Here is a 20,652-nt window from a genome sequence, read left to right as displayed (position 1 = left end):
AAATCAAGACAAAATCAAGACATGCCCAAGCCCCTCTTGAAGCCCAGAACTAGTTACAGCCTAATTTAAGACCAAATAAACAGAATATAAATAATGAAAGGCAATATTTACATCTATAGCATACAGTTTTGTATATCGGAATTGTATCGCATTTTTTCAGGAGGGATGTGTTAGCGTGTGACTGTATAGATCAACTACAGGGCATTTCATTTCGTAAAGCTAAGTATAATTGTAATCTCTCCACGTTTCCAAGTTGCAGCTCAGAAGCATCTGGTTCTAGTCTCTGCTGTCATTGGAGACATGTGGTGCCTATCATACCTTGTAGGTTTTCCTTATCCGTATCCACCATCGGAAATTCGCCACCGTCCTGCTTTCCCCATTGGACTTCAATGATGCCATTCTTTACCCGCCAGCAATCCACTGAACGCCTCTTCAATTCTTCTCTCGGCTTTGCTTAGCGACCGTCATATTGGCTGTCAGGAACAGGAACGACCACGGGCTTGATGTCGTTTCGGCCATGAGAAAAAATATGCTATTTTCTGTTGTTAGCGGTACTTTCAGAAATCCAAATTAAAAACAGATTATGGTTTTTAGGCATTTGAAAATCAAAAGCTTTCGGAATGGTATTGAAAACGTCCCGCTTACAATTTTGTGTTTCGTCGGACACCGTGGACCGCAAGGGGGATATGTGCCTGACTTCTTTTGATAGCCATTTTTTTGCAGACAAAGAGAGCGGTTGAGTAGCGGTTCCTAAAGACAAAAGGGTAAGCTTCAAATTATTTGTACTATACATTTATAATTTAATACATATTCTATTTTTGTTTACTGTTTGTTACTACATAGAAGCAATGTACGCAAGTGTCTGTAATTTCCAGCATAGGTAGCTAGCTAATACGTAGCTAGCTAGCCTAACTAAGTCGCTATACCGTGCTAGGATAACCAACTGAATGGGTCTCTTCGTTTAACACACCATAAAAAGCCCTGCTCTGTACTGGGTTGTCAGTTTCCTACAATGATAAAAAACGAATGCCTAATTTCAATAAACCCATTCAAACAATTAGCCTATTTCACTGTGTGCTGACTACATAGTCTATCTTAATTTGCTGCTTTATATCCTCTTATGTTCCGCAAGAACGACGTTAATTTACTGTACCTTGCTGTATAGAAAACGTTAGCTATTTAAAAATAATAATAATTTAGGTTACATTTTAGAAAGATGCGTCATAACTTATAGTTTCACAGTTGGCTAACCAGCCACGAGTAGTGTGCTCTTCTGAGGGAGCCTCTGACCACATAATTTGGCCGACCCCATGACTGTCCATCATCCAATGTAACCAGAACGAGTGGGTCTGCTGTAGCGCTTACGAAGCTAGCATTAGCTAGCTATCGAGAGAAAGAAGGGAGAGCTAATGTTCTGTCGGGTGATAACGTTCTGAAAGCGTATCTTTCAAGTTATTTTCTGTCCTCCTCGTCTGATAAATGTGTCGTGTTATGTGTACAGAACCAGCGTTTTCGCTCTAAATGTCCTAACTGCTAGATCTTTATTCTCCGGCCATGATGTAACGTTAACGAGACTAGCTAGCTCCTCTAGCTCCCTGGGCAATGTTCTTTAAGCTAGCTTGCTAACATGTTTGCAGCCTGACCAAGGATAAGGCCTGCACATCACATAGCTAGACCTAGGCCGATTCTGCATCAGTTTAAAAAACATTACTAGGCTGCCTCCCCCATTGTGGTGGTGCGCTCACATTCGCGTGCGAAATATGGCAATGGCCTCTTCCAAATGAATAGCCTACCAGTGTAACCAGTTGGTATTAGAAATGGGCTGACCAGTGACAAGATGATTAGAAATTCGTCACGTGGAAAGGGACGTTTTGTGCCAAAAGATTCACGTAACATCTGCAATCTACTTCGTTTTCATGTTATCGATTCATTTGAAACGAAGTACAATTAATCGTTCTTATGATTTATGACTATTCTGCAAGCCACAGTGTTCTACCAATGACAAGTAGTTTGTTTGACAATAGTCGATCAAGTCTATGGTCATAGTTATCAAATGCTTTTGAAACAGTGAATGTATGCATATTCACTGTCAGATGACTGTGCCAACTCCAGATTGCTTGATCAGACACAGACAACCCTGCACAATCAGTAACCATCTTGTCAACGTTTGGTTGATGGGGGGGGGGCTGCTTGTTAGATGAGATGGGAAAACTCTGTTAATGTTGATGGCCTGAAACAACCCCTCCCCCCCCCCCCCCCCCCATGGCTCCCTGCCATCCCACACATCTTTCTAAATGCGAGACACCACAAATATCTCATTTAGCCCATTCTGGTTTGGGCAGAGAGAAGGCTTCCTCCCTTAATCTTGTCTGCACTCCAGCCATCTCTTAGATCACTGGGATCCCCAGGGGATGGGTGTGTTGAGCTGTCAAAGAGTAGAAGAAGTCCAGTTCTGTTAAAGGCAGACCTCAAAATGGGTTGGGAGTCAGTCGTTGTCAGATATGTCCGTCCTAGTGAATTAGTACATTTGAAATTTCTGTTGAATTGCCTGTACTGTACAGAGTGCAATTACCTCTAATGCTCCACTTTTACATCCATAGCTATAATTAAGCTTGCAGTTGCAGGAGTTTAAACAACAACAAAAAGAAAAAGATGGTGCTACTGGTACGAAGGCGTACGTTTGTGTTGGGTTTGTTGCTCTTGGCAGAAGGCCGTCTTTCTCCAGCCTTAAACAAATTCTATCTCTTATTGTTAGCCGGGCATTAAATGTCTTGGGATGAAGGCAGATATGTATGTATATGTATATGTATATGTGTGTGTGTATTCTATGGATAGATCTTGCCCACATCTGCCATATCATTTTGTGTTCCACTTCTGGAGCCCTCTTCGAGTTCTGTTTGATGGCTAATCAGAATGGAGCCATGCTAATTAGGCAAGGGTGGAGACAGATTAGCTAACTGACGGCATTGGTCATGTCTCCCTTGTCATGCTTTCAGAGCAGAACACAATTGGAGAGCCATGTGTGAATACCACTCTAGTCTTCATGACCTGGTAGGTTGGAGAGGGGGCTCTTTACAATACTCTCTACAAATGTTTCTTAAATGTCTTGATACCTTTTTAAATGGTACCAAGTTTCTGTATTCTTAATTTGTTACTTTGCTGTCAGGTTTTTTTAATTATAATTTTTTTTGGAAGGTGATTAGCAAGCAGAAAGAGGATAATACACACAAACCCACATGGAAAAATCCTGCCTCCCAAGATGTTCCTGATTTAGTTTCATATTACCAGTTCATCTAAAACGACAGGGGTGGTGGGTCTGAATATCCTTGGTTTAGCTTAGTACTTCTCACACGTTTAATACAACCCAGGCTGTTATATTATTATGTTGGCTGTAAGCCGCATTGTCTCAAAATAAAGCAGGTGGACTGGACAGGGTTTTCTTTTCTTTTTTAACCCCATCAATGCTTCTGAAAGGCTCCATTCACATTCTGGGATAAGAGTATTACCATATTTACAAACATGCAAAGTAGTTTACACATAGAGAGAAGGGTCCTAAACATAGGCATGGAGAAAGTAAGAATAGTAAGCTATGGACCTGAATTAGCTCAAACTAAATTTAGGTAGTTAAATGGTAGCAACATCAGGCCACTGCAGTAGTACTAATGGAAAATATGTAAAGTGATCCCTTACTTGTGTCATAGTAGAAATATCTTTGGGGGCCAGGGCCATGAACAAAAACTCAGGGGTCATGCAGCACAGGGATGTGGGTTGAAGGGGAACATAAGGATCCAGTAAAATAACGTATTTTGCATGCATGTTACCACATACATCTGTGGTTTATTACTTCAGTCCAGTACAATTTGACAACTGTGCATCCTAAACATTGTTAGTAGAACATTAGTTGCAAATGCTGCTTAAGATGACTCCAGCAGGCTGAAGTGTTTTGGGATTGTGTTTAGACAAATGAACATTGAAATCCTATGCGTTTGCTGTCATCTGCACACAGTAAACAATCAACATCTGCAATGTGAATACTGTTTTAATCTTGGAAGACTAATCTGGCATCAGTGTTCAGGTAAAAAAAAAAGTTAAAAGAGATTCCACTCGCTTAAGAGATTTTAGAATCGGTGTCATTGCAGGTTTCCAAATCCAATTGCAGTTGGATTTCAAGCTCAGACTATTTAGGCCTGGACTTTGTCATTGATCCATCTATCGTATGTTCTTCTCTATGGTGATGATGTGTTTGCAGTGAGAAGTGTCCAACTGCAGACACAGCACTAACTACTTGTTTGCTGCTGCAGAATTTGTTACTGTCTTTGAGTACCGGAGAAGGGACTTAATTGTTCCGAATTTTTGTTCCCCCGAACTCCACTTTAGACCCTGGTTCCTGTGGAAACGCAGCTTTAGTCTCCATGGTGCCTTGAGACCTGCATGAGAAATATTTAAATGGTGCTGTTTCTCAGTGTTTGCACACAGCTGCATACATAAAAACTGTTAAATGCATATTTAAAACCATTTAATAACATATAATCCTCATGGTCATTTAGCCGTTCTAGCTAACAAGGTCCCAGCTGATCACCTGTACAATGTAGGATGATATCCGTGGTCACTGAGGGGAAACAGCAGGAGCCCTGGGCCGGATGTCATCAGTTGGTTTCATGATTGGCTGTTCCAAGGAGGAGAGACCTTGGTGTTCTAAATCAACTTAATCAGTCATGTGGCTGCCTGCCGGTATCTCCCTGAAGCCTGATTCCTTAGTGTTTGAAGCCTGTTGCTGCTGACATTGCAGATCTCGCTAGCTTTAAGACAATCAAGGTCTAACTGTGCGTGCCAACATTTAGTGAGTAAGGTAGCCATGCTCACTGTATCTCATTTTAAAGGGTCAAATGTTATCTGTGGAAATTGGCTTTTAAAGGGATATTTTCCCCAATAACACCATGAATGTACACTGTATCACCGCTTAATCAGTCAGTTGGTTTGTAAATGAGCACTGCTCACGTCATTTCATTATTAGGGATACGTTGTGGGAAGGGTGAAAACGAGTGATACATGGCTTTGTTTTACATGGAGAGAAGGAGAGCTGCTGGTGCCACTGCTTCTAAAAGTCTTTGTTAACCCCAACACGTTGGAAGAATCATTTCTTCCGGTTTTGGTGTGTGTCTCGGCTGTCTGCTGTCGTGACAGGGAAAGTTCTTGGTCAGGTCCAGACTGGCTCTGTAATACAGTACATACCAGCAGATCAGCTGGGAGCAGATCACTGGGTTCATTTATAGCCATGGCCTTGTGTCCCTGCACGTCTGCCTGGCAACTCTCTCTCGCTCTCTCTCTCTCTCCTTTACACTCTCATGCTCTCTCTCACATATTCTGTGTCAATGATACCCTCCTTTACTCTAACCTACATTTACCGAAAACGAGGTTCATTGTAATCACGCAGAGAAGAAGTTTGTAACCACCTCCCACCATACTAAGGAGTTGGGTGTTTTGCTTTAATGTAGATTGTTGCCTCATTCAATGCAGTATGTGAAATTGCCTCCCCAGTAGCTTATTCTGAGATGTTGCTTGTGTCTCGCAGGTCTTGGCCTCCTATCCATGGAGAAAGTGGGCAAGATGTGGAGCAACCTGAGGAGCAGATGCCAGACCCTCTTCCACAGCGATGGTGCGGGACCTAGCAGCGAGAGCAGCGTGGAGGTAGATGGCGTCCACTGCGTGGTCGACCTCTGTCGGGGAGGCACCGTAGGCGAGTCCCAGGCTTCCCGGGCCTCCAGCCCGTCTCGGAGCCTCCTGCCTCTCCCGCTGGTGACTGCGGGCCGCCGTCACAACTGTGTGTCAGACATCCCTCAGATCGTCGAGATCACTATAGACAAGGACGGCGAGGACGTGAGGGGGAGCCCTGGAGGGGTCCCTCTGGCCCGGAGAGACTCTTACTCTCGGCACGCACCTTGGGGGGGCAAGAAAAAACACTCGTGTTCCACTAAGACCCAGAGTTCCCTCGAGGCGGACCGGCGGTCGGGGCGCTCCCGGGGGGCGTCCAGCCGCAGGGACCGGCGCTACGGCGTGAGCTCCATCCAGGAGATGGCTGACTCAGGGGCCGGGGGCCGCAGCCTCAGCGCCCGCTCTCTGCGGCAGCGCCTGAGCGAGACGGTGGGCCTGTGCCTCCCCCTGCCCCCCCGCCGGCGGTCCCGCTCCTCCAAGACCCCGGTCGCCTCCAAACGCAAGATCCACCTGACGGAGCTGATGCTGGAGACGTGTCCCTTCCCACCGGGCTCGGACCTCGCCCACAAGTGGCACCTCATCAAGCAGCACACGGCGCCCGTCAGCCCGCATTCCTCCACCGCGCTGCTGGACGCCTTTGATCCGGCCCACCCCTCCCCGGAGGACGAAGAAGAGCGCCTGCGCGAGCGCCGCCGTCTCAGCATCGAGGAGGGCGTGGACCCGCCGCCCAACGCCCAGATCCACACCCTGGAGGCCTCCGTGCAGGGCTCCTCTCTGTATAAACTGGGACCAAAGATGGCCCCCTGCACGGCCGAGGCCTCGGGGGAGGCCCGCGGGGCCAGCTCGTCGGCGGGGTCCACGGCGTCGGGGGCGTCGTTGCAGGTGCTCGGCGGGGCGTCGTCGCTGGACTGCGACTCGGAGGAGGACTCAACCACCCTCTGCCTGCAGGCCCGCCGGCCCAAGCAGCGCCACGCCTCCGGGGAGGGTCACCTGAGCCGCAGCCAGCCGGGGCCCTGGAAGGTGCACACCCAGATCGACTACATCCACTGCCTGGTGCCAGACCTGCTGCAGATCACAGCACTGCCCTGCTACTGGGGCGTGATGGACCGCTACGAGGCTGAAGCGCTGCTGGACGGCCGCCCCGAAGGCACCTTCCTGCTGCGCGACTCGGCTCAGGAGGACTACCTCTTCTCCGTCAGCTTCCGCCGCTACAACCGCTCGCTGCACGCACGCATCGAGCAGTGGAACCACAACTTCAGCTTCGACGCCCACGACCCCTGTGTGTTCCACTCGTCCACCGTCACGGGCCTCCTGGAGCACTACAAAGACCCCAGCGCCTGCATGTTCTTCGAGCCGCTGCTTACGGCGCCGCTTCACCGGACCTTCCCCTTCGGCCTGCAGCACCTGGCCAGGGCCGCCATCTGCCGCCAGACCACTTACGACGGCATCGGCGGCCTGCCACTGCCCCCGGCCCTGCAGGACTTCCTCAAGGAGTATCACTACAAACAGAAAGTGCGTGTGCGCTGGCTGGAGAGGGAGCCCCCACTCAAGGTCAAATAGCGTGGCGGGGGGGGGGTCCCCCCGCGGCCTGCCCGGGCGCACTCATGGGGCTGGAGGAGGCCCAAACTAGAGAACCTTCCCATCAGCCACCTGGAGAGACCGACACTGGCATGGCTCTCCGTCAGGCTGGGGGGAGGAGTTTAGGTGAAAATGAGCTATACCAGATTCATTCTAATCTCTTATTGTTTTAGTTATTACTTACGTCACATGGAATACATGCGTATGATTATATTCAGTATAACGCTGTCTGGCAAGCACATGGTTTTTAGCGTTGAACAGGTTTTTATGGAAAGGGAAGCAAGTATGCTTGGCCTCCCTCTCCCTCTTTTATCTCTCTTTTGGTTCTTTGTGTCTGCCTGATCCCAACAGCATTACCCTGCCTGTTGACCTGCCTGCCTGCCCCCCCCCCCTCCTCCCCCTGCCTCCACTTCGGCCCACAGGGTTAGCTGTGCTGTACAGTCCATTCTGTCACCCATTCACTTCTCCTACTGGATTAAGCACCAAGAAGAGCAGTCTAGAGGGATTGGTGAGAAGAGAACAGGGTTTTCACTCTGGTTTAACTCTTTTACTATAAAGTTCAAAACTCCCTCAAGGCTCGGCCCGTGACTCCTCCCTCTCCTATGAACACATACCTAGCCGTCGTGTTCCAGACGCTTGAAGTAACATCACCAGCCATGGCTCACAGGTCTGGAGGGAGGGAATTGTAGCCGATAACGGCTTCTTTCAAGCTCGGCTTCCCTCTACTCTCACAGGGAGCGAGGCATACACAGGTGTGTGTGTGTGTGTGTCACTGTTACGGTCGCCTGTATTGCGAGGGTACTGATCTTGCAGGCCTACATTTAGTTTTCTCAACACTTTCTTGAAGCATAGGCCAATGGCCATGTCCCGCCGTCATAAACGGTATAGGGATACTGTTTTCAATGACTGAATCATTGAACAAATATTTGTTGTCTTGCTCACAGCAGTCTTGTCAGTGGTTCACAACTGGCAACAGGCACTTTAATTGTGTGCATGCAGTGTGGTCGTGTACCTTTTACATACAGACACACACAAACAGACTCAGTCCCCAAATGCTTCAGGCGGGAGATTGCGTTAGCCAGTTACGATCTGACTGGTTTCTTTCCGAAGCTGCTTTACGGTGTCTGAGAGGCTGTCTTTCCACCCCCGCGTCCCGCCCGGGCCCATCTCAGTGGCATCCTCCATGCTGCTCACTCTAAATGATTCATGACTAATGTTTAGTCACCCATTGACCCCCAAGAATACTCTACACTGCTCCGTCTGTGTGTGTGTGCTGGTTTGCTTGTGGTTGTTTGTGTGCGGGGGGCTAAATATCTGCACAGTCAGCACCCTCCACTCTCCATTGATGTTCCGCACACTGTTATCTCAAAATCCTCCCCCTCCCCTTCCTTGCATAACGACACCACCATTATCCCTCCGCTCGGTGAACTCTGTTTACTTGAGCTACGTAACCCAGACTGCTAGCCATGTCCACAAACGAGTAGGCCTACATTGTGAAAGCTTGCGCGAGGAAGAAAATTGGACAAACAAAAGTGTGACCTCTGTGCCTTTTCAGAGAGCCTCCTGTCATGTCGAATGAGGCAGCCTGGTTCTCCTCTGTCTGAGCCTGGTGGCATGAAATGTTCCAGTGTTTTCTATTCTGACGCTCTCTAAAGAGGCTGAGGATGAGGAGGGGGGGATTAAGAGCTCTGAGCTCGCGCTCTCTCTAACGTTCAAGGTGCACACTCGTTATCTGGAGAAATCTGTTGGTGCGTTTGGCAGTGGTGCTATTCCCCCCCCCCGCCTTCTGTGTTGATTAGTACATCTGGAACCTAGTCATAGCTGTGTCCTCCACTTAAGGTAGCATGCTTCCCTGTCCTACCTGACACGAGTCCCTTTGTCCTGGTGCTGAATCTCAGAGGAACTAGCAATCTGGTGGTCTGGTCTCGTCCATTGTACCCTGAAGATCTTAACCATCAAGAGTAAACATCATTTCCGAATGGAAAAAGATTCATTTTAAACGTGTCCAGGTAATAATGTTTCTATTGAAACTCGAGACTGAAGGTGGTAGTGATGGGGCAGGAACTGGCTCACAGACACAGTGTCTGTAACGGCACAGCTGTAGAGACACACAGGCTTGCATCTGTAAACCCTATGTACAACTTAACAACATATGGGGGAACTCGCAAAGAACATGTTTGAGAATCCTATCTGTAAGCAATGTATACTAATATAGTTCTAACTAATATGTGATGCCCATGATTATTTTTATCCTGGTTTGGAAAGACCTAATCTCAGATCCTGTCTCTGATTTATACTGTAGAGCTGTTTATTTGAATTACCCGCAACCAATCAAAGCTACTGTGTGTGGTATGTGTGTGTCTGTGTGTGTTGAGGGTGGGCTGTGTTCAGCCTCATCAGAAAGAGAAAGAGAGAGAGAACCATAAATGAAAATGTGCAATGCCTTTTTGAAGTGCGTTCATAAACGTCTCTGAGTGTCTGTGACCAAAGCTCTGTAGTTGGAAGGTGTTGCATACAGGAACCTGATGTAGTGAAGCTTGCCACGGTGTCTCAGACGTTCTGTAGGATGTTCTCAACAACTGAACAAACATTTCAATAACAGCCGACTGGAGCATTAGAAGAGATGTGCCCGGTTGTCTAGGGCAGGTCTAAAAGAACAGACTTTAAATACCACCCCCCCTCCTCTTCCTCCTCCTCATCACCACCTCAAACCCAGAACAGCTTTTACCAACCAATCGTCTCTGCCAAGCCTGTAATAGCGCTATGGTCTGTCAACAAGTGAGAGACTGGTTTTGTTTTGAAGGGAAAACAGAAGTTCTGATTTGACTGTTTTCATTATTGGAGGGTGGTGGTGTTGCAATGGCTCAAATCAGCTAATGTCTCGTAAATCCTCCCATCTGTGTTCTGAGTTAAGTCAGACCAAATCCACATTCAGTCAGAAAACCTTTCCCATCTTGCACTTTTTATTTTTAGAAAGCTTGAATATTGCATGTCGACCGCAAATTAGTGCTCATGATGGAATGACAGAAGGGCTGGTGGAGTAAAGAGAGATGACGACAGTCTCCTGCACTCACACACGTGTGTGTGTGTGTGCCACATCCATGTGTTCTCAGCCTGACGACTTACATGGGGTTTCTGTTCAAACATTCGAACACAGACACTCTCTCTTCCTCTATGCCACCTGTCTACTATGCTACCGTTTAGTACAAGCTCGCTACTCCTGGCACTGCCCCACCCCACCCACGGGCACTAATCATGGGCTAAATTTACCTCTCTGGGATCTAAATTTACCAGGCACTAAAAGGGCCACTCTGTGTTTCTAATGGGTGCTGTGTGACTCTTGGTGAGGGAGATTTTTTTTTTTTTTTTTTTTTTTTTACATTTTTGGTGCTCTCTTTTTTTAACCCCCACCCCCCTTTTCTCCTCTCTCTATTCTTTGACCACATCCTCAACATGTCCCTGCTGATGCTGGGATAGGTGGAGTGGAGAGTGGAGTGTTTGTGCCCCCACCGCCTCCACACCCATGCTCTAGGGGCTAAAGTTAAAGTTAGCAGTACAGAGAGCGCCTGCCCCAGTCACACAATGTCCCATTGAGTAGCCCAGCTTCCTGCTGTGGAAACTGGGTGCAGAGGGGGAGGGATGGGATCACGTGTAGGGGAAATGTTCAAGTATTGGCACTTTAATTGTGTGTATTGGTGCACGATTCAGTTGGTGTGTGTTTGGAGACTGGAGGTCCTGGAGTATCTCGTCTGTTTTTCCAGGTAAAAGTGATGTTGGAGGCCCAACTAACTGACCCCAGAAGATCTCTGCTGCGCTGCAGCCTCCCAGGTGAATGTTGTGTGGACAGAGCCCCACAAAAGGGTCCTTTTTGGAGGGGGGGATGTGGAGTCACCTGTGAGGGGTGTCCAGTGGCGACCCCTATGAACAAAGCCTCTTGTCCCTCTATTCTCAGGCAGGCCGATGGGGAGGCTTGTTCCAGGATCTTCTCTCTTCAGTTTTCCCCATGGGAAATATCTGTGACAGTTACAGTAGCACTTATGCCATATAACCTGTAGAGTAAATACTGTACCCATTGTATGAAGAAGAGTCTGGAGAAATCGTTTTTTTACATTTTATTTTTTTGTGGTGCATTGACCGTTTTGAAAAAACACACGCATAAACACACACACACCCTGTCACACTTGGTCCCTTACACTAACCCCACATTAGAGACACTCACCTGCCCAATACCGGGGACGTCTAAATAAGGACCACGTATTTTCCAGCACCACCCCTCTTTGACTCCCAGAAAGGGAAACAAAGAAAGGTGTTTACATGTATATTCTGATCTATGTTGAAAAAGAAAAAAAGAAGAAAAAAAAGAAAAAGATTTTGAACTATATCAGTGGTAGAACACACTATTAGCTGCACTATGAACGCCTTGTTGGATGAGAGAAACCCCTGGGTGCTGAGACAGGCTTAGCTGATAAACCAGACAGATTTGCTGCACTCGCATTTCATTTCATTTGGAGTGAATCAGATTGTGATCTGGTGAGGTACAGGCAGGTCACGCCAGCAGCTATCCTAGTCCACCCTAGCACGACCCCCCCTGCAACAAGGTCTACATGTTCCTGTGTAGGGTCACGGTTTCGGCTCTTATGAGGAATTGGAAAATATTTTTTTGTTTTCTCTAATAAGAGTTTTATTCTCATCTTTCCCATATTTTGTTTGGAAAGCTGAGTTGATGCTATATGCAAAAAGAAAAGATGTATGCCTAAAAAATAAATATAATTTTTCATTATTCTCCCTAATATGCAATGGAGTGTACTGTAACAATGGTTGCAATCCCTGTCACTTTAATGCTGTATGTGCACATTGGTTGCTGTGTGAATGTGGGTGCTGTGGCAACAGGACTTGACAATGATGGGGACTAATGGTTGTCATTATACAGCACCGTTGTGTTCCCAGACTGCCTTATTCGTTCTGACCAATCACAAGAGCTCCTCAAATCCGGGGCTGCAGCCACTGCCATGGGCTAACCAAACTCTCGTCAGACGAATATTGCTGTTCCAATTATTATTATTTTTCTTATCTCCCCCTTTTTTTTCTCTTTTTTTTACTGCTGTCAAAAAGGATTTGAAAAGTTCGACGTAACCATGTTCACATTTCAGTGTCTTTGTTATTCTGTGTATCTGCTTCACCATTCAAAACAGCCGTTTCTTTCCAGTATAACCTGTTCATTTAAAAGAGACGAATGATGCGACACTTGTAGTTGTCACTCTTGGTGCTTGGCTTATGCTTCATTGTCTTAATATTCCAAATAAAAAAAAAACTGTTAAGTGTAAACCACATTGGGCTTCCCCATTGTCATGTCCAACTAATTGTCCTCTACACATACATATTTGATGCTACTTAATGATCTATAGTGTGTTCTGTGGAAATGCCGTTGACCTGACCCTGGAGGGATCTGGTTTAGGGCTGGTAGGTAGGGGTCTGACAGTCAGGCTAAATGGGCAGTCAGGCAGGGATCAGTATGAGGATTTGAAGCCTGCTCCTCTGCCCTGAGCTCTGCATTGCTGAGTTCCACCCACATACCCCAGAGCCCCCACCACCTACCCCAGATTCCCATCCACATACCCCACAGCCCCCACCACCTACCCCAGATTCCTACCCACATACCCCTCAGCCCCCACCACCTACCCCAGATTCCCATCCACATACACCACAGCCCCCACCACCTACCCCAGAGTCCCCACCACCTACCCCACAGCCCCCACCACCTACCCCAGATTCCCACCTACATACCCCAAAGCCCCCACCACCTACCCCAGATTCCCACCTACATACCCCAAAGCCCAACCACCGACAGTCCCCCAGAGCCATGGTAGTTTAGAAACCATGACATAAGTCCTTCAATCAAGATTATAGGTTTCTTTGGAAATGAGTATATGTATGTCTCTTTTCTATTAAGCGGTATGGTGAAATATGCGATGGCTGGTCTTCTGTGCTGCCCTCCCCACGGCGAGGCTGCTGTCCTGGACCAGGAGCTGGCTGGAGACGTAGGCACTGCCAAGCTGCCTGGAACCCGACAGTTTAGTATTTGTTCCTTTGAAATGAAGTATAAATAGCATGTGGGTTATCGGTTTCAAGTTAGCTACCCGAAGCTTATAAATAATTGACGCTCGCCGAGAGAGGGAGAGGGTGAGCAAGCACACTGAGCAGGAAGCATTCTATAGGGCCTGTAGGGTGTGTCTTTGAAGAAACCTGCTGCTGACTTAGATTCAACAGTTGTCCACATCTCAACAACAAGCTCTTGTAACCCTTCAGTATATTCCTTTAACTCTTCAACACAACTCCACTCACATTCAATCACACACTCCCAAACTCCAGCCATACCCCCAGGCATTCTGGGGAGTTTTCAAAATTCTGAGCTGGATCGAAGTCATGGTTCTGCAAGTGCAGGACTGAAATGTTTGGGTCTGAGCCACGGCAATGTCAGCTTGTTGAGTTTCATGCAGCCTGAGACACCTCCTTATCTTCAAGACACCATGGTCCTCAACAGTACACACCGTTATATCTCTCCCTAGCACATTAAGCCTGAATAAGCTGTTATTGTTGGCAGTACCATCAAAGATAAGCGCTAGAAGAACATCTGGGCACCTATCAAGATGGAGGTGATTGTTGTACTTGTCTGCTATTTGAAAGACACAACCAGCTGAGAAAATTGTGGTCATAAAACAAATCAATTTCGCTGGGGCTCTAAGGAACATGGGAAGACAGGCTTGGAATTGTAATTTTAAGTTGCAGATCATGATTATGTCGGGAGTCCTATGTAACATAGTACCACTACTTTACCTACATTGTACTTTTATCAACATATTATGCTCTTCCTCTCTATAGAATATGTTGTTTGTCCGAATCTGATCTCAGTACAGCACCAGCCTGTGTATGCTTTCATTTCCTTCCCTCTGGACTCCCTCACTTAAGCTCATAGCCCACTCTTTCCCCACACACACAGTGTTAGGCCCAGGTTCCAACTCAGACACACACCATATGGTTGCTTGTAATCTGCACGCAACTTGAGTTGGGAAAAGGGAGGTGGGGATAGAGAGAGAGAGAGAGAGAGAGGCTATTCTGCTGTCACTTCTCAAGCGTTGGACTGGCGCCAAGTCTGTGGCGGCAAAGTTAGCAGTGACCTCTCGCTCACCTCGCGCAGACGCACACACACACACACACACACACACACATAGGCTCCCATCCATATTTCATACCAGAAATATATCCCCTTGACAGTATTTTACACCCGCTCCAGAAATCACCTCCCAGTGGCTGAAAGAGGGGGCTGGGCCTAAGCAGGCGGCCCTCTGGGCCACAGCCAGTGAGCCCCAAGCCAAGAGCAACACACCAAGTGTACAGTCATCGCGAGAAGAGGACAGGTGACGGCAAGGATAAACATCCAAAACAACATTTTCCTCTGCTTTACTTGGTGTGTCTACTGAGGATCAATCTTTCCACTTGATTTGACTTTCCCTCTCTTTCTCAGCATGACCGTAATATTGAGGAGAGCTACTGTAATAGCTTAGCCCCCTGACCTCCCTTCTCTGACATCTTCAACCCCCAGAGAGAAACGAGGTTCCCACCTGTGTACCATCTGGCAATCAATTCCCAATTCTCCCACAGTCCCCTCACCCTGTCTCTCCTTCCACATACCCCACTATGGCTGACAGTCAGTCAGAAACCATTGGCTTGCTCCCCTCTCCCTCACCTCTCTAACATCATCTTCTTCATCTTCATCACCCCACCTCCCTTCCTTTTCTCAAGAGTCGGACCACATGGGAATAGTGAGCATCTGGACTAACCTATTTTCTGCTTTTGGCAGAGAGGCTGGAAAATGTTTAGCGGGCATGTCCTTCCTTTCATTCCTCTATCTTCCCACCTCCCTCCTTCCCTCTTTCTTTTTGTCTTGGGATGTCTCACAGTGCAGCCATCTCATTCTCTACAGTGTGCAAACCCACCCCTACACATTCTGATCGTAGGTGCTTTGAGCACCTCTCCACAAACCTACTTTGTGCTTGTCTGTGCCTCCTCCCCAACACCCCTCCCTCTTTATCTCTGTCCCCCTCTTCTCCGAGCGTGCTGTATCGGTGTTCCTTGGTTGCCCTTCCTGTAAACCCCGATCCAGTAGCTCTGCTCACTCTCTCCCTCAGGTTCTTTGTCTCTCACAGGCTCTGGAAAGTCCAAACTCCCAGCGCTGGCATCAGGGTCCTGCTCTATACATGTGTTTATAGACTTCTGACAAATTCCTTCCTCCTCGCTCCCAGTCTTGAGTTGCAGACTTAACATGCCAACATTATATCTAATCCCTCTATCCTCAGAAAAGCAAGGTCCATGTGAAGGAGCAGAGCAGGCCTTTAACTAGAGCTACGGGCCCTGTGATGGAGCTGCGAGGGCCCGGTGGTGAAGCTGAGGGCTCAAAGTGGTTGCTACGGTCCCTGTGGTAGAGCCATGGGGTTTGTGGTAGAGCCATAAGGGCTCTGTAGAAGAACCGTGAGGGCCCTTGTGTGTTGCTGTGAAGGTCTAGAAGGATATAGTGTATGAAGGAGTTGCACATGGAGCAGTGTAACAGTGTTGACTCGGATGGACCCTGAAGCGAAGCAGTAGACTCAACATATTAGTGTTTTTCATGTGTAAAATAGTATTACTATCTTCAAATGGGATTTTCAGTCAGGCATACGATCTAAAAGATGATATTAAGATGGAGACCAGGCCGCTTACGCTTTCCTTCCACGGCTGTGTTTCCCAGCAGCCAGGATGAATCAGAGGGAGAGAGAGCGAGACCGCAGTGAGTGGCCCAGAGCCTGCCCTTCTCCTCCTCTGTTCTAGCTCTCAGTGCAGCCCCAGGGGGCCACGGTGACTCACAGAGCTGTCAGCAACACGCCCGCCACCATCTCCACACTTCTCACGGAGGTTAACGCGGCTATTCTCTCTAATGTGTCGGAGTGGGAATCTGTAACACTTTGTTTTTGGGTCCCCAAAAAGGAAAGACATTCTTAGGCTATGCCGTGAAGAAAGAATCTTGCAGATTCTGTGTTAGTCATCTCGGACTACTTTCTCAGTCCCAGGCCAGATGAAAGATGAGACACATTCTTCACTTCTCTTTGTTCAAAGTCTAGAAAGGGATAGGTTAAACCACACAATAGACAGAATTCAATCGCAATGAGGGCATTTTTGTCATTATCATGTGGGGGTTACTGTACTTTTTAAATGCTGTGGAACGGAATCCTTCTTCAGAAGGGGATATAAATGTATAACGTTAGTTGTTCAGAACGGTGTTACTGTCAAAGCCATGTGCAGACACTGTCTGTCAGGCTGCTTGTGGGCTGAACCGAAGGAACAGACACTGAACCTCCAACAGGAAATGACAGAACTCAGCGGCGAGGCTAAAAATAATGCCGTTGTTGAGGGAGAATCAGTGTTGGACTGGAGAGCCTGTGAAGTACAGCAAATATTATTTCAATTAAACCACATGCCTACCACATCACCATCTTTCAAGGAAAATCCAAGGAGACACAGGGAAACCTTAGGAAAAAGGGGGATAAAGGTGAAAAACAGATCGAAAGAGATAGATCTCTCACAAAGACAACCAAACCAAGTAGGGAAGTAAAGAAAGAAATCCCATTAGCCAAGCCATCACTGACCACGTAAAGACAGCCTGCCTGCATGCGTGCTTTCCCAGCAACCTTCGTGTCCGACATGCGTGTGTGTGTTATTGTGACTGGTGTGTTTGTTTTGCTTTTCCTCAGTGGTCTAGTAAGCTTTCCTCTTTGACTCTGGTACTGTTGAGAAAAGAGGGGAAAAACGGCTTCCAGAACTGTGCTGCTGGCACCAAACTGACACCGCTACCCTCCTTCCCCCCCAACACTCGCTGCTACTCCTCCTTCGCCCACCCCCACCCCCTTCCCCCCTGGCAAGCCAACTCACCCTGGCACTCCGCAGTGCCGAGCTAAGAATGGAGCACTCCTTCGGCTCACGCAATGTGGTGTGCTGAAATTTCCTGCAGTAAAACCTGATTGGGAAGATACCCATTAAAAAGTGTGAGGAAAGAGCTGCAAGCATGCCAGTTGAACTGCACAGAGGAGGAGGAGGAGGGGGTGGGTGATGAAGAAGGGGGATTAGGGAAAATGAGAGAATGAGAGAATGTAGAAAGGAAATGGAGGGATACCATCATTGGTTACCTTGGTACCACTGCAAAAGAAACACAAAAAACATCAAATTTTGAGTTCCCACTTGGACTATTTATTCTATTTCTCTATTTTTCTCTCTCTCTCTCTCTCTCTCTCTCTCTCTCTCTCTCTCTCTCTCTCTCTCTCTCTCTCTCTCTCTCTCTCTCTCTCTCTCTCTCTATTTTCCTCTCTCTCTCCCTCCCTCTCTCTCTCTGTCTCTCTCTTTCTCTCTCTCTCTCTCTCTCTCTCTCTCTCTCTCTCTCTCTCTCTCTCTCTATTTTCCTCTCTCTCTCTCTATTTTCCTCTCTCTCTCTCTCTCTCTCTCTCTCTCTCTCTCTCTCTCTCTCTCTCTCTCTCTCTCTTCCCCTTTCTCTCATTTTCAAATCCTGTTTTCATTTAACATATGGCAAGCTCCCTCTCGTTGAGTTTCCCAAACCAAAAGCTATTTCCTGATTCACTCCCTCTCTCATATAATTATTCCACTGGACTGTGTTTTTTTCTTGAAGGCTGCCTTTCCAGCACTGCCTGTCCTCCGCGGGGGTGACATGATGGCCTCTGTGGGACACAAGTCCTCAAGGGTCAGGCTCTGGCCCTGCAGCTTGAGGGGTTCACCTGGGAGTCAGGGAAGGAAGAAACACACACCATCAAGCCAGCTCTGAGAGAACAGCACTTTATTTCTGTGATCATGCGTGTTTCACAGTATGTGAGTGTGTGTGTGCATATGCGTGCACGCTTCTATCGATACTGCATGTGTGTCTTTACTTTATGTGTTGGGGAGTTAAGTGGGGGATGGGTTTAGGGGGTTCTGCTAGACATGGAACACTTGTCTGAGCTCAAGTGGGTCACATGGCTAATATGTTAAGGGTCCTGGTTACAGGCTATTGCATTCATTCTATAAATGGTCCCATTGTTCCCATTCCCACACAGAAGGGTCTTTTACACCATGACCCGTCTGAGTCAAAACATGTCTACAAATCTGCAGTCAAACCCTGAATACAGTATATCCAATTCTCAGGGGTGTTAACCAGACATTTATACAATGTGTTTTTCAAACATGTCAAACCTATTTCCTCGTTGTGTCTGTGGTACTAAGCTTTGTTGACCCTCTCCTCTCCCCCCCCCCCCCAGCTGTGTGTCTCTGTACCCGGCCCAGCTGCATGGGTGTGGTGGTGCTGCCCGTTGGCATGATGGGAAATGTCCACAAACTTTGGGAAGTCTTGCTCATGAGCTGACTTGCTGACCTGAGGGCACAGGAGGAGAGGTTTTCTCCAGTCAGCTCCATGTTTGCTCAACAACACAGACACACACGCTGGCATACTATACACACTGGTGAGGCACATTAAAGATAGATTTAAGATGTGACCCTTCTACAAGTAGGACATGTAGAATCAGAATATGATGTATATACCTAGATAAAGTATACATGTCTACAGTGGTCTAATTGTGTATGCACAAACAGAACTTTGCCAGTGTTTCAGATTGCGACCATCATGATAATTCAGCATCATGTACACAGCTTGATTCTCACATTTCTCCAGATTGTATGCATCCCCCCGTAATGGATACAACCTGACATTCACTCGGGGGAAAATACACTATTCAATCATCCTTTCTCACCATCTGTGAATGAAGGATTTTGGTCATGGCAGATGCACAACATATTCTCCCTAACTTGAATGATCAAAGACAGTGTTGTGATATTTTACAGTTGTGGTCACCTCAATTTGTGTGTGATTAAGGGTGTATATCTGCTACACGTGTGGTGCTGTTATAATAGGAGAACATGTTAAATGTTACTTGAAAATGTTACTGTGGATGCCGCATGTTTGTATGTGTGCTAAATGTATGTGTGTGTGTGTGTGTTGTGTATTTGTGTTAGTATGTTTGTGTGAGATTGAAGTGGCAACAGACACTCTCAGGGTAACATGGCTGAGTAATGGCCTATTTTATAGGTCCCCATACGTCAGCTATTACATGGAAGATATATAGCCAATTCTTACGAAGTGACCAGTTAAACCCGACACCGTCATACCAAGGACTTGACAATACATGACAGACATGTTGGGACATTGCTCCTGTTATTAGATCATGTAAAGTCTATTTGATTTGTTGGATTTATGATGCACCATTTTCTCTGAAGAGAATGACACCAATAACCTTTTTTCAATGATCTGTTCTACTTTTTAAAAATAAGTCCTTTCTTGATTGCAGCGTTCCTCGTGACGTTCACTCCGGGGTTGGTGTAATTAAAGGAGTCATACTATAGAAGTCAACATGCTCTGATGTGTGGAAGAGTGCACAGCACTACATACATTGACTGTTTTTGTGTGTGAGAGTGTGTTGAGAATCGTATGTTTATGTCATGTTGTGTAACCCCTTGATTCCTTCCTGAGAAATGAGGGGTCTCATCAGAAAGACCAGAGGCGCTGCATGGGGGTGGGACTGGTTGAGATACTTGGCAGCTATGACATGACTGAACGTAGCACGTAGAAACGGCACTGGCAGACCGCTACACTGTTCTGTTGGAACAGGTGCTGTAACCATGGTGACTGGCGCCAAGGTGTTGATACACGTCCCACCTCCTAAAACTGTTAAAAGAAAAAAAAGTACTTTGAAACCCGTGGGCGTCATTTTCACTCCAGAAAGTGAGACTTCCTTTCGCACAATACAAATAAAAATGTAGGTACGAATGAAGACGAAAAAATGTGAGGGGGGAAAAGAAAGCGAGAACAGGTGAGGAGGAAACGGAGGAGGGGAGACACGACTGAATGTGGCGTGTGGCGTCCTGTTTGCACTGGGGTTTCGATGTTCAGCTGTTGGCAGGACAGGGCTGGAGGATTTGCAGAGCTGTTGTCTGGATGCCTCCCCTGTCCAGACTCCCCTGGCGGTGTCCTCTTTCCCACCCCCGGCTTGCTGAACTGCCTCCCCTGACCACCTGTGGTCCTACCAGTCACTCCTCAACAACACCCTGATACCCCACCCCTCCCTGCACTCATCTGTAGAGAGACGGACAGGATGGGCACCTGGTCCCCCTCTCTCTCTCTCTCTCTCTCTCTCTCTCTCTCTCTCTCTCTCTCTCCCTCTCTCCCTCTCCCTCTCCCTCTCCCTCTCTCTCTCTCTCTCTCTCTCTCTCTCTCTCTCTCTCCCTCTCCCTCCCTCC

General features: G+C 47.4%; 1 protein-coding gene across 2 annotated transcripts; it reads left to right on the top strand.

Moving 5' to 3' along the window:
* The first annotated feature begins 558 nt into the window (after positions 1-558).
* Positions 559-12,615, top strand: socs5b (suppressor of cytokine signaling 5b). 2 transcript variants are annotated; one of them, XM_084709895.1, is made up of 4 exons: positions 559-764; positions 5,573-7,416; positions 11,052-11,118; positions 11,243-12,615. In XM_084709895.1, the coding sequence occupies exon 2, from the start codon at positions 5,590-5,592 to the stop codon at positions 7,270-7,272; it is 1,683 nt and encodes a 560-aa protein (XP_084566021.1). In that variant the 5' UTR covers positions 559-764; positions 5,573-5,589; the 3' UTR covers positions 7,273-7,416; positions 11,052-11,118; positions 11,243-12,615. The 2 variants fall into 2 exon arrangements, with proteins under 2 accessions (XP_084566021.1, XP_084566020.1); XM_084709894.1 differs by having other exon boundaries at positions 11,052-12,615.
* Positions 12,616-20,652: the final 8,037 nt, after the last annotated feature.

The sequence above is a fragment of the Hypomesus nipponensis genome, chromosome 11 (genome assembly GCF_054491055.1).
Source record: "Hypomesus nipponensis isolate SF chromosome 11, ASM5449105v1, whole genome shotgun sequence".
In the NCBI taxonomy this organism is placed as follows: Eukaryota; Metazoa; Chordata; class Actinopteri; order Osmeriformes; family Osmeridae; genus Hypomesus; species Hypomesus nipponensis.
This window is presented reverse-complemented; position numbering and strand designations above follow the sequence as displayed.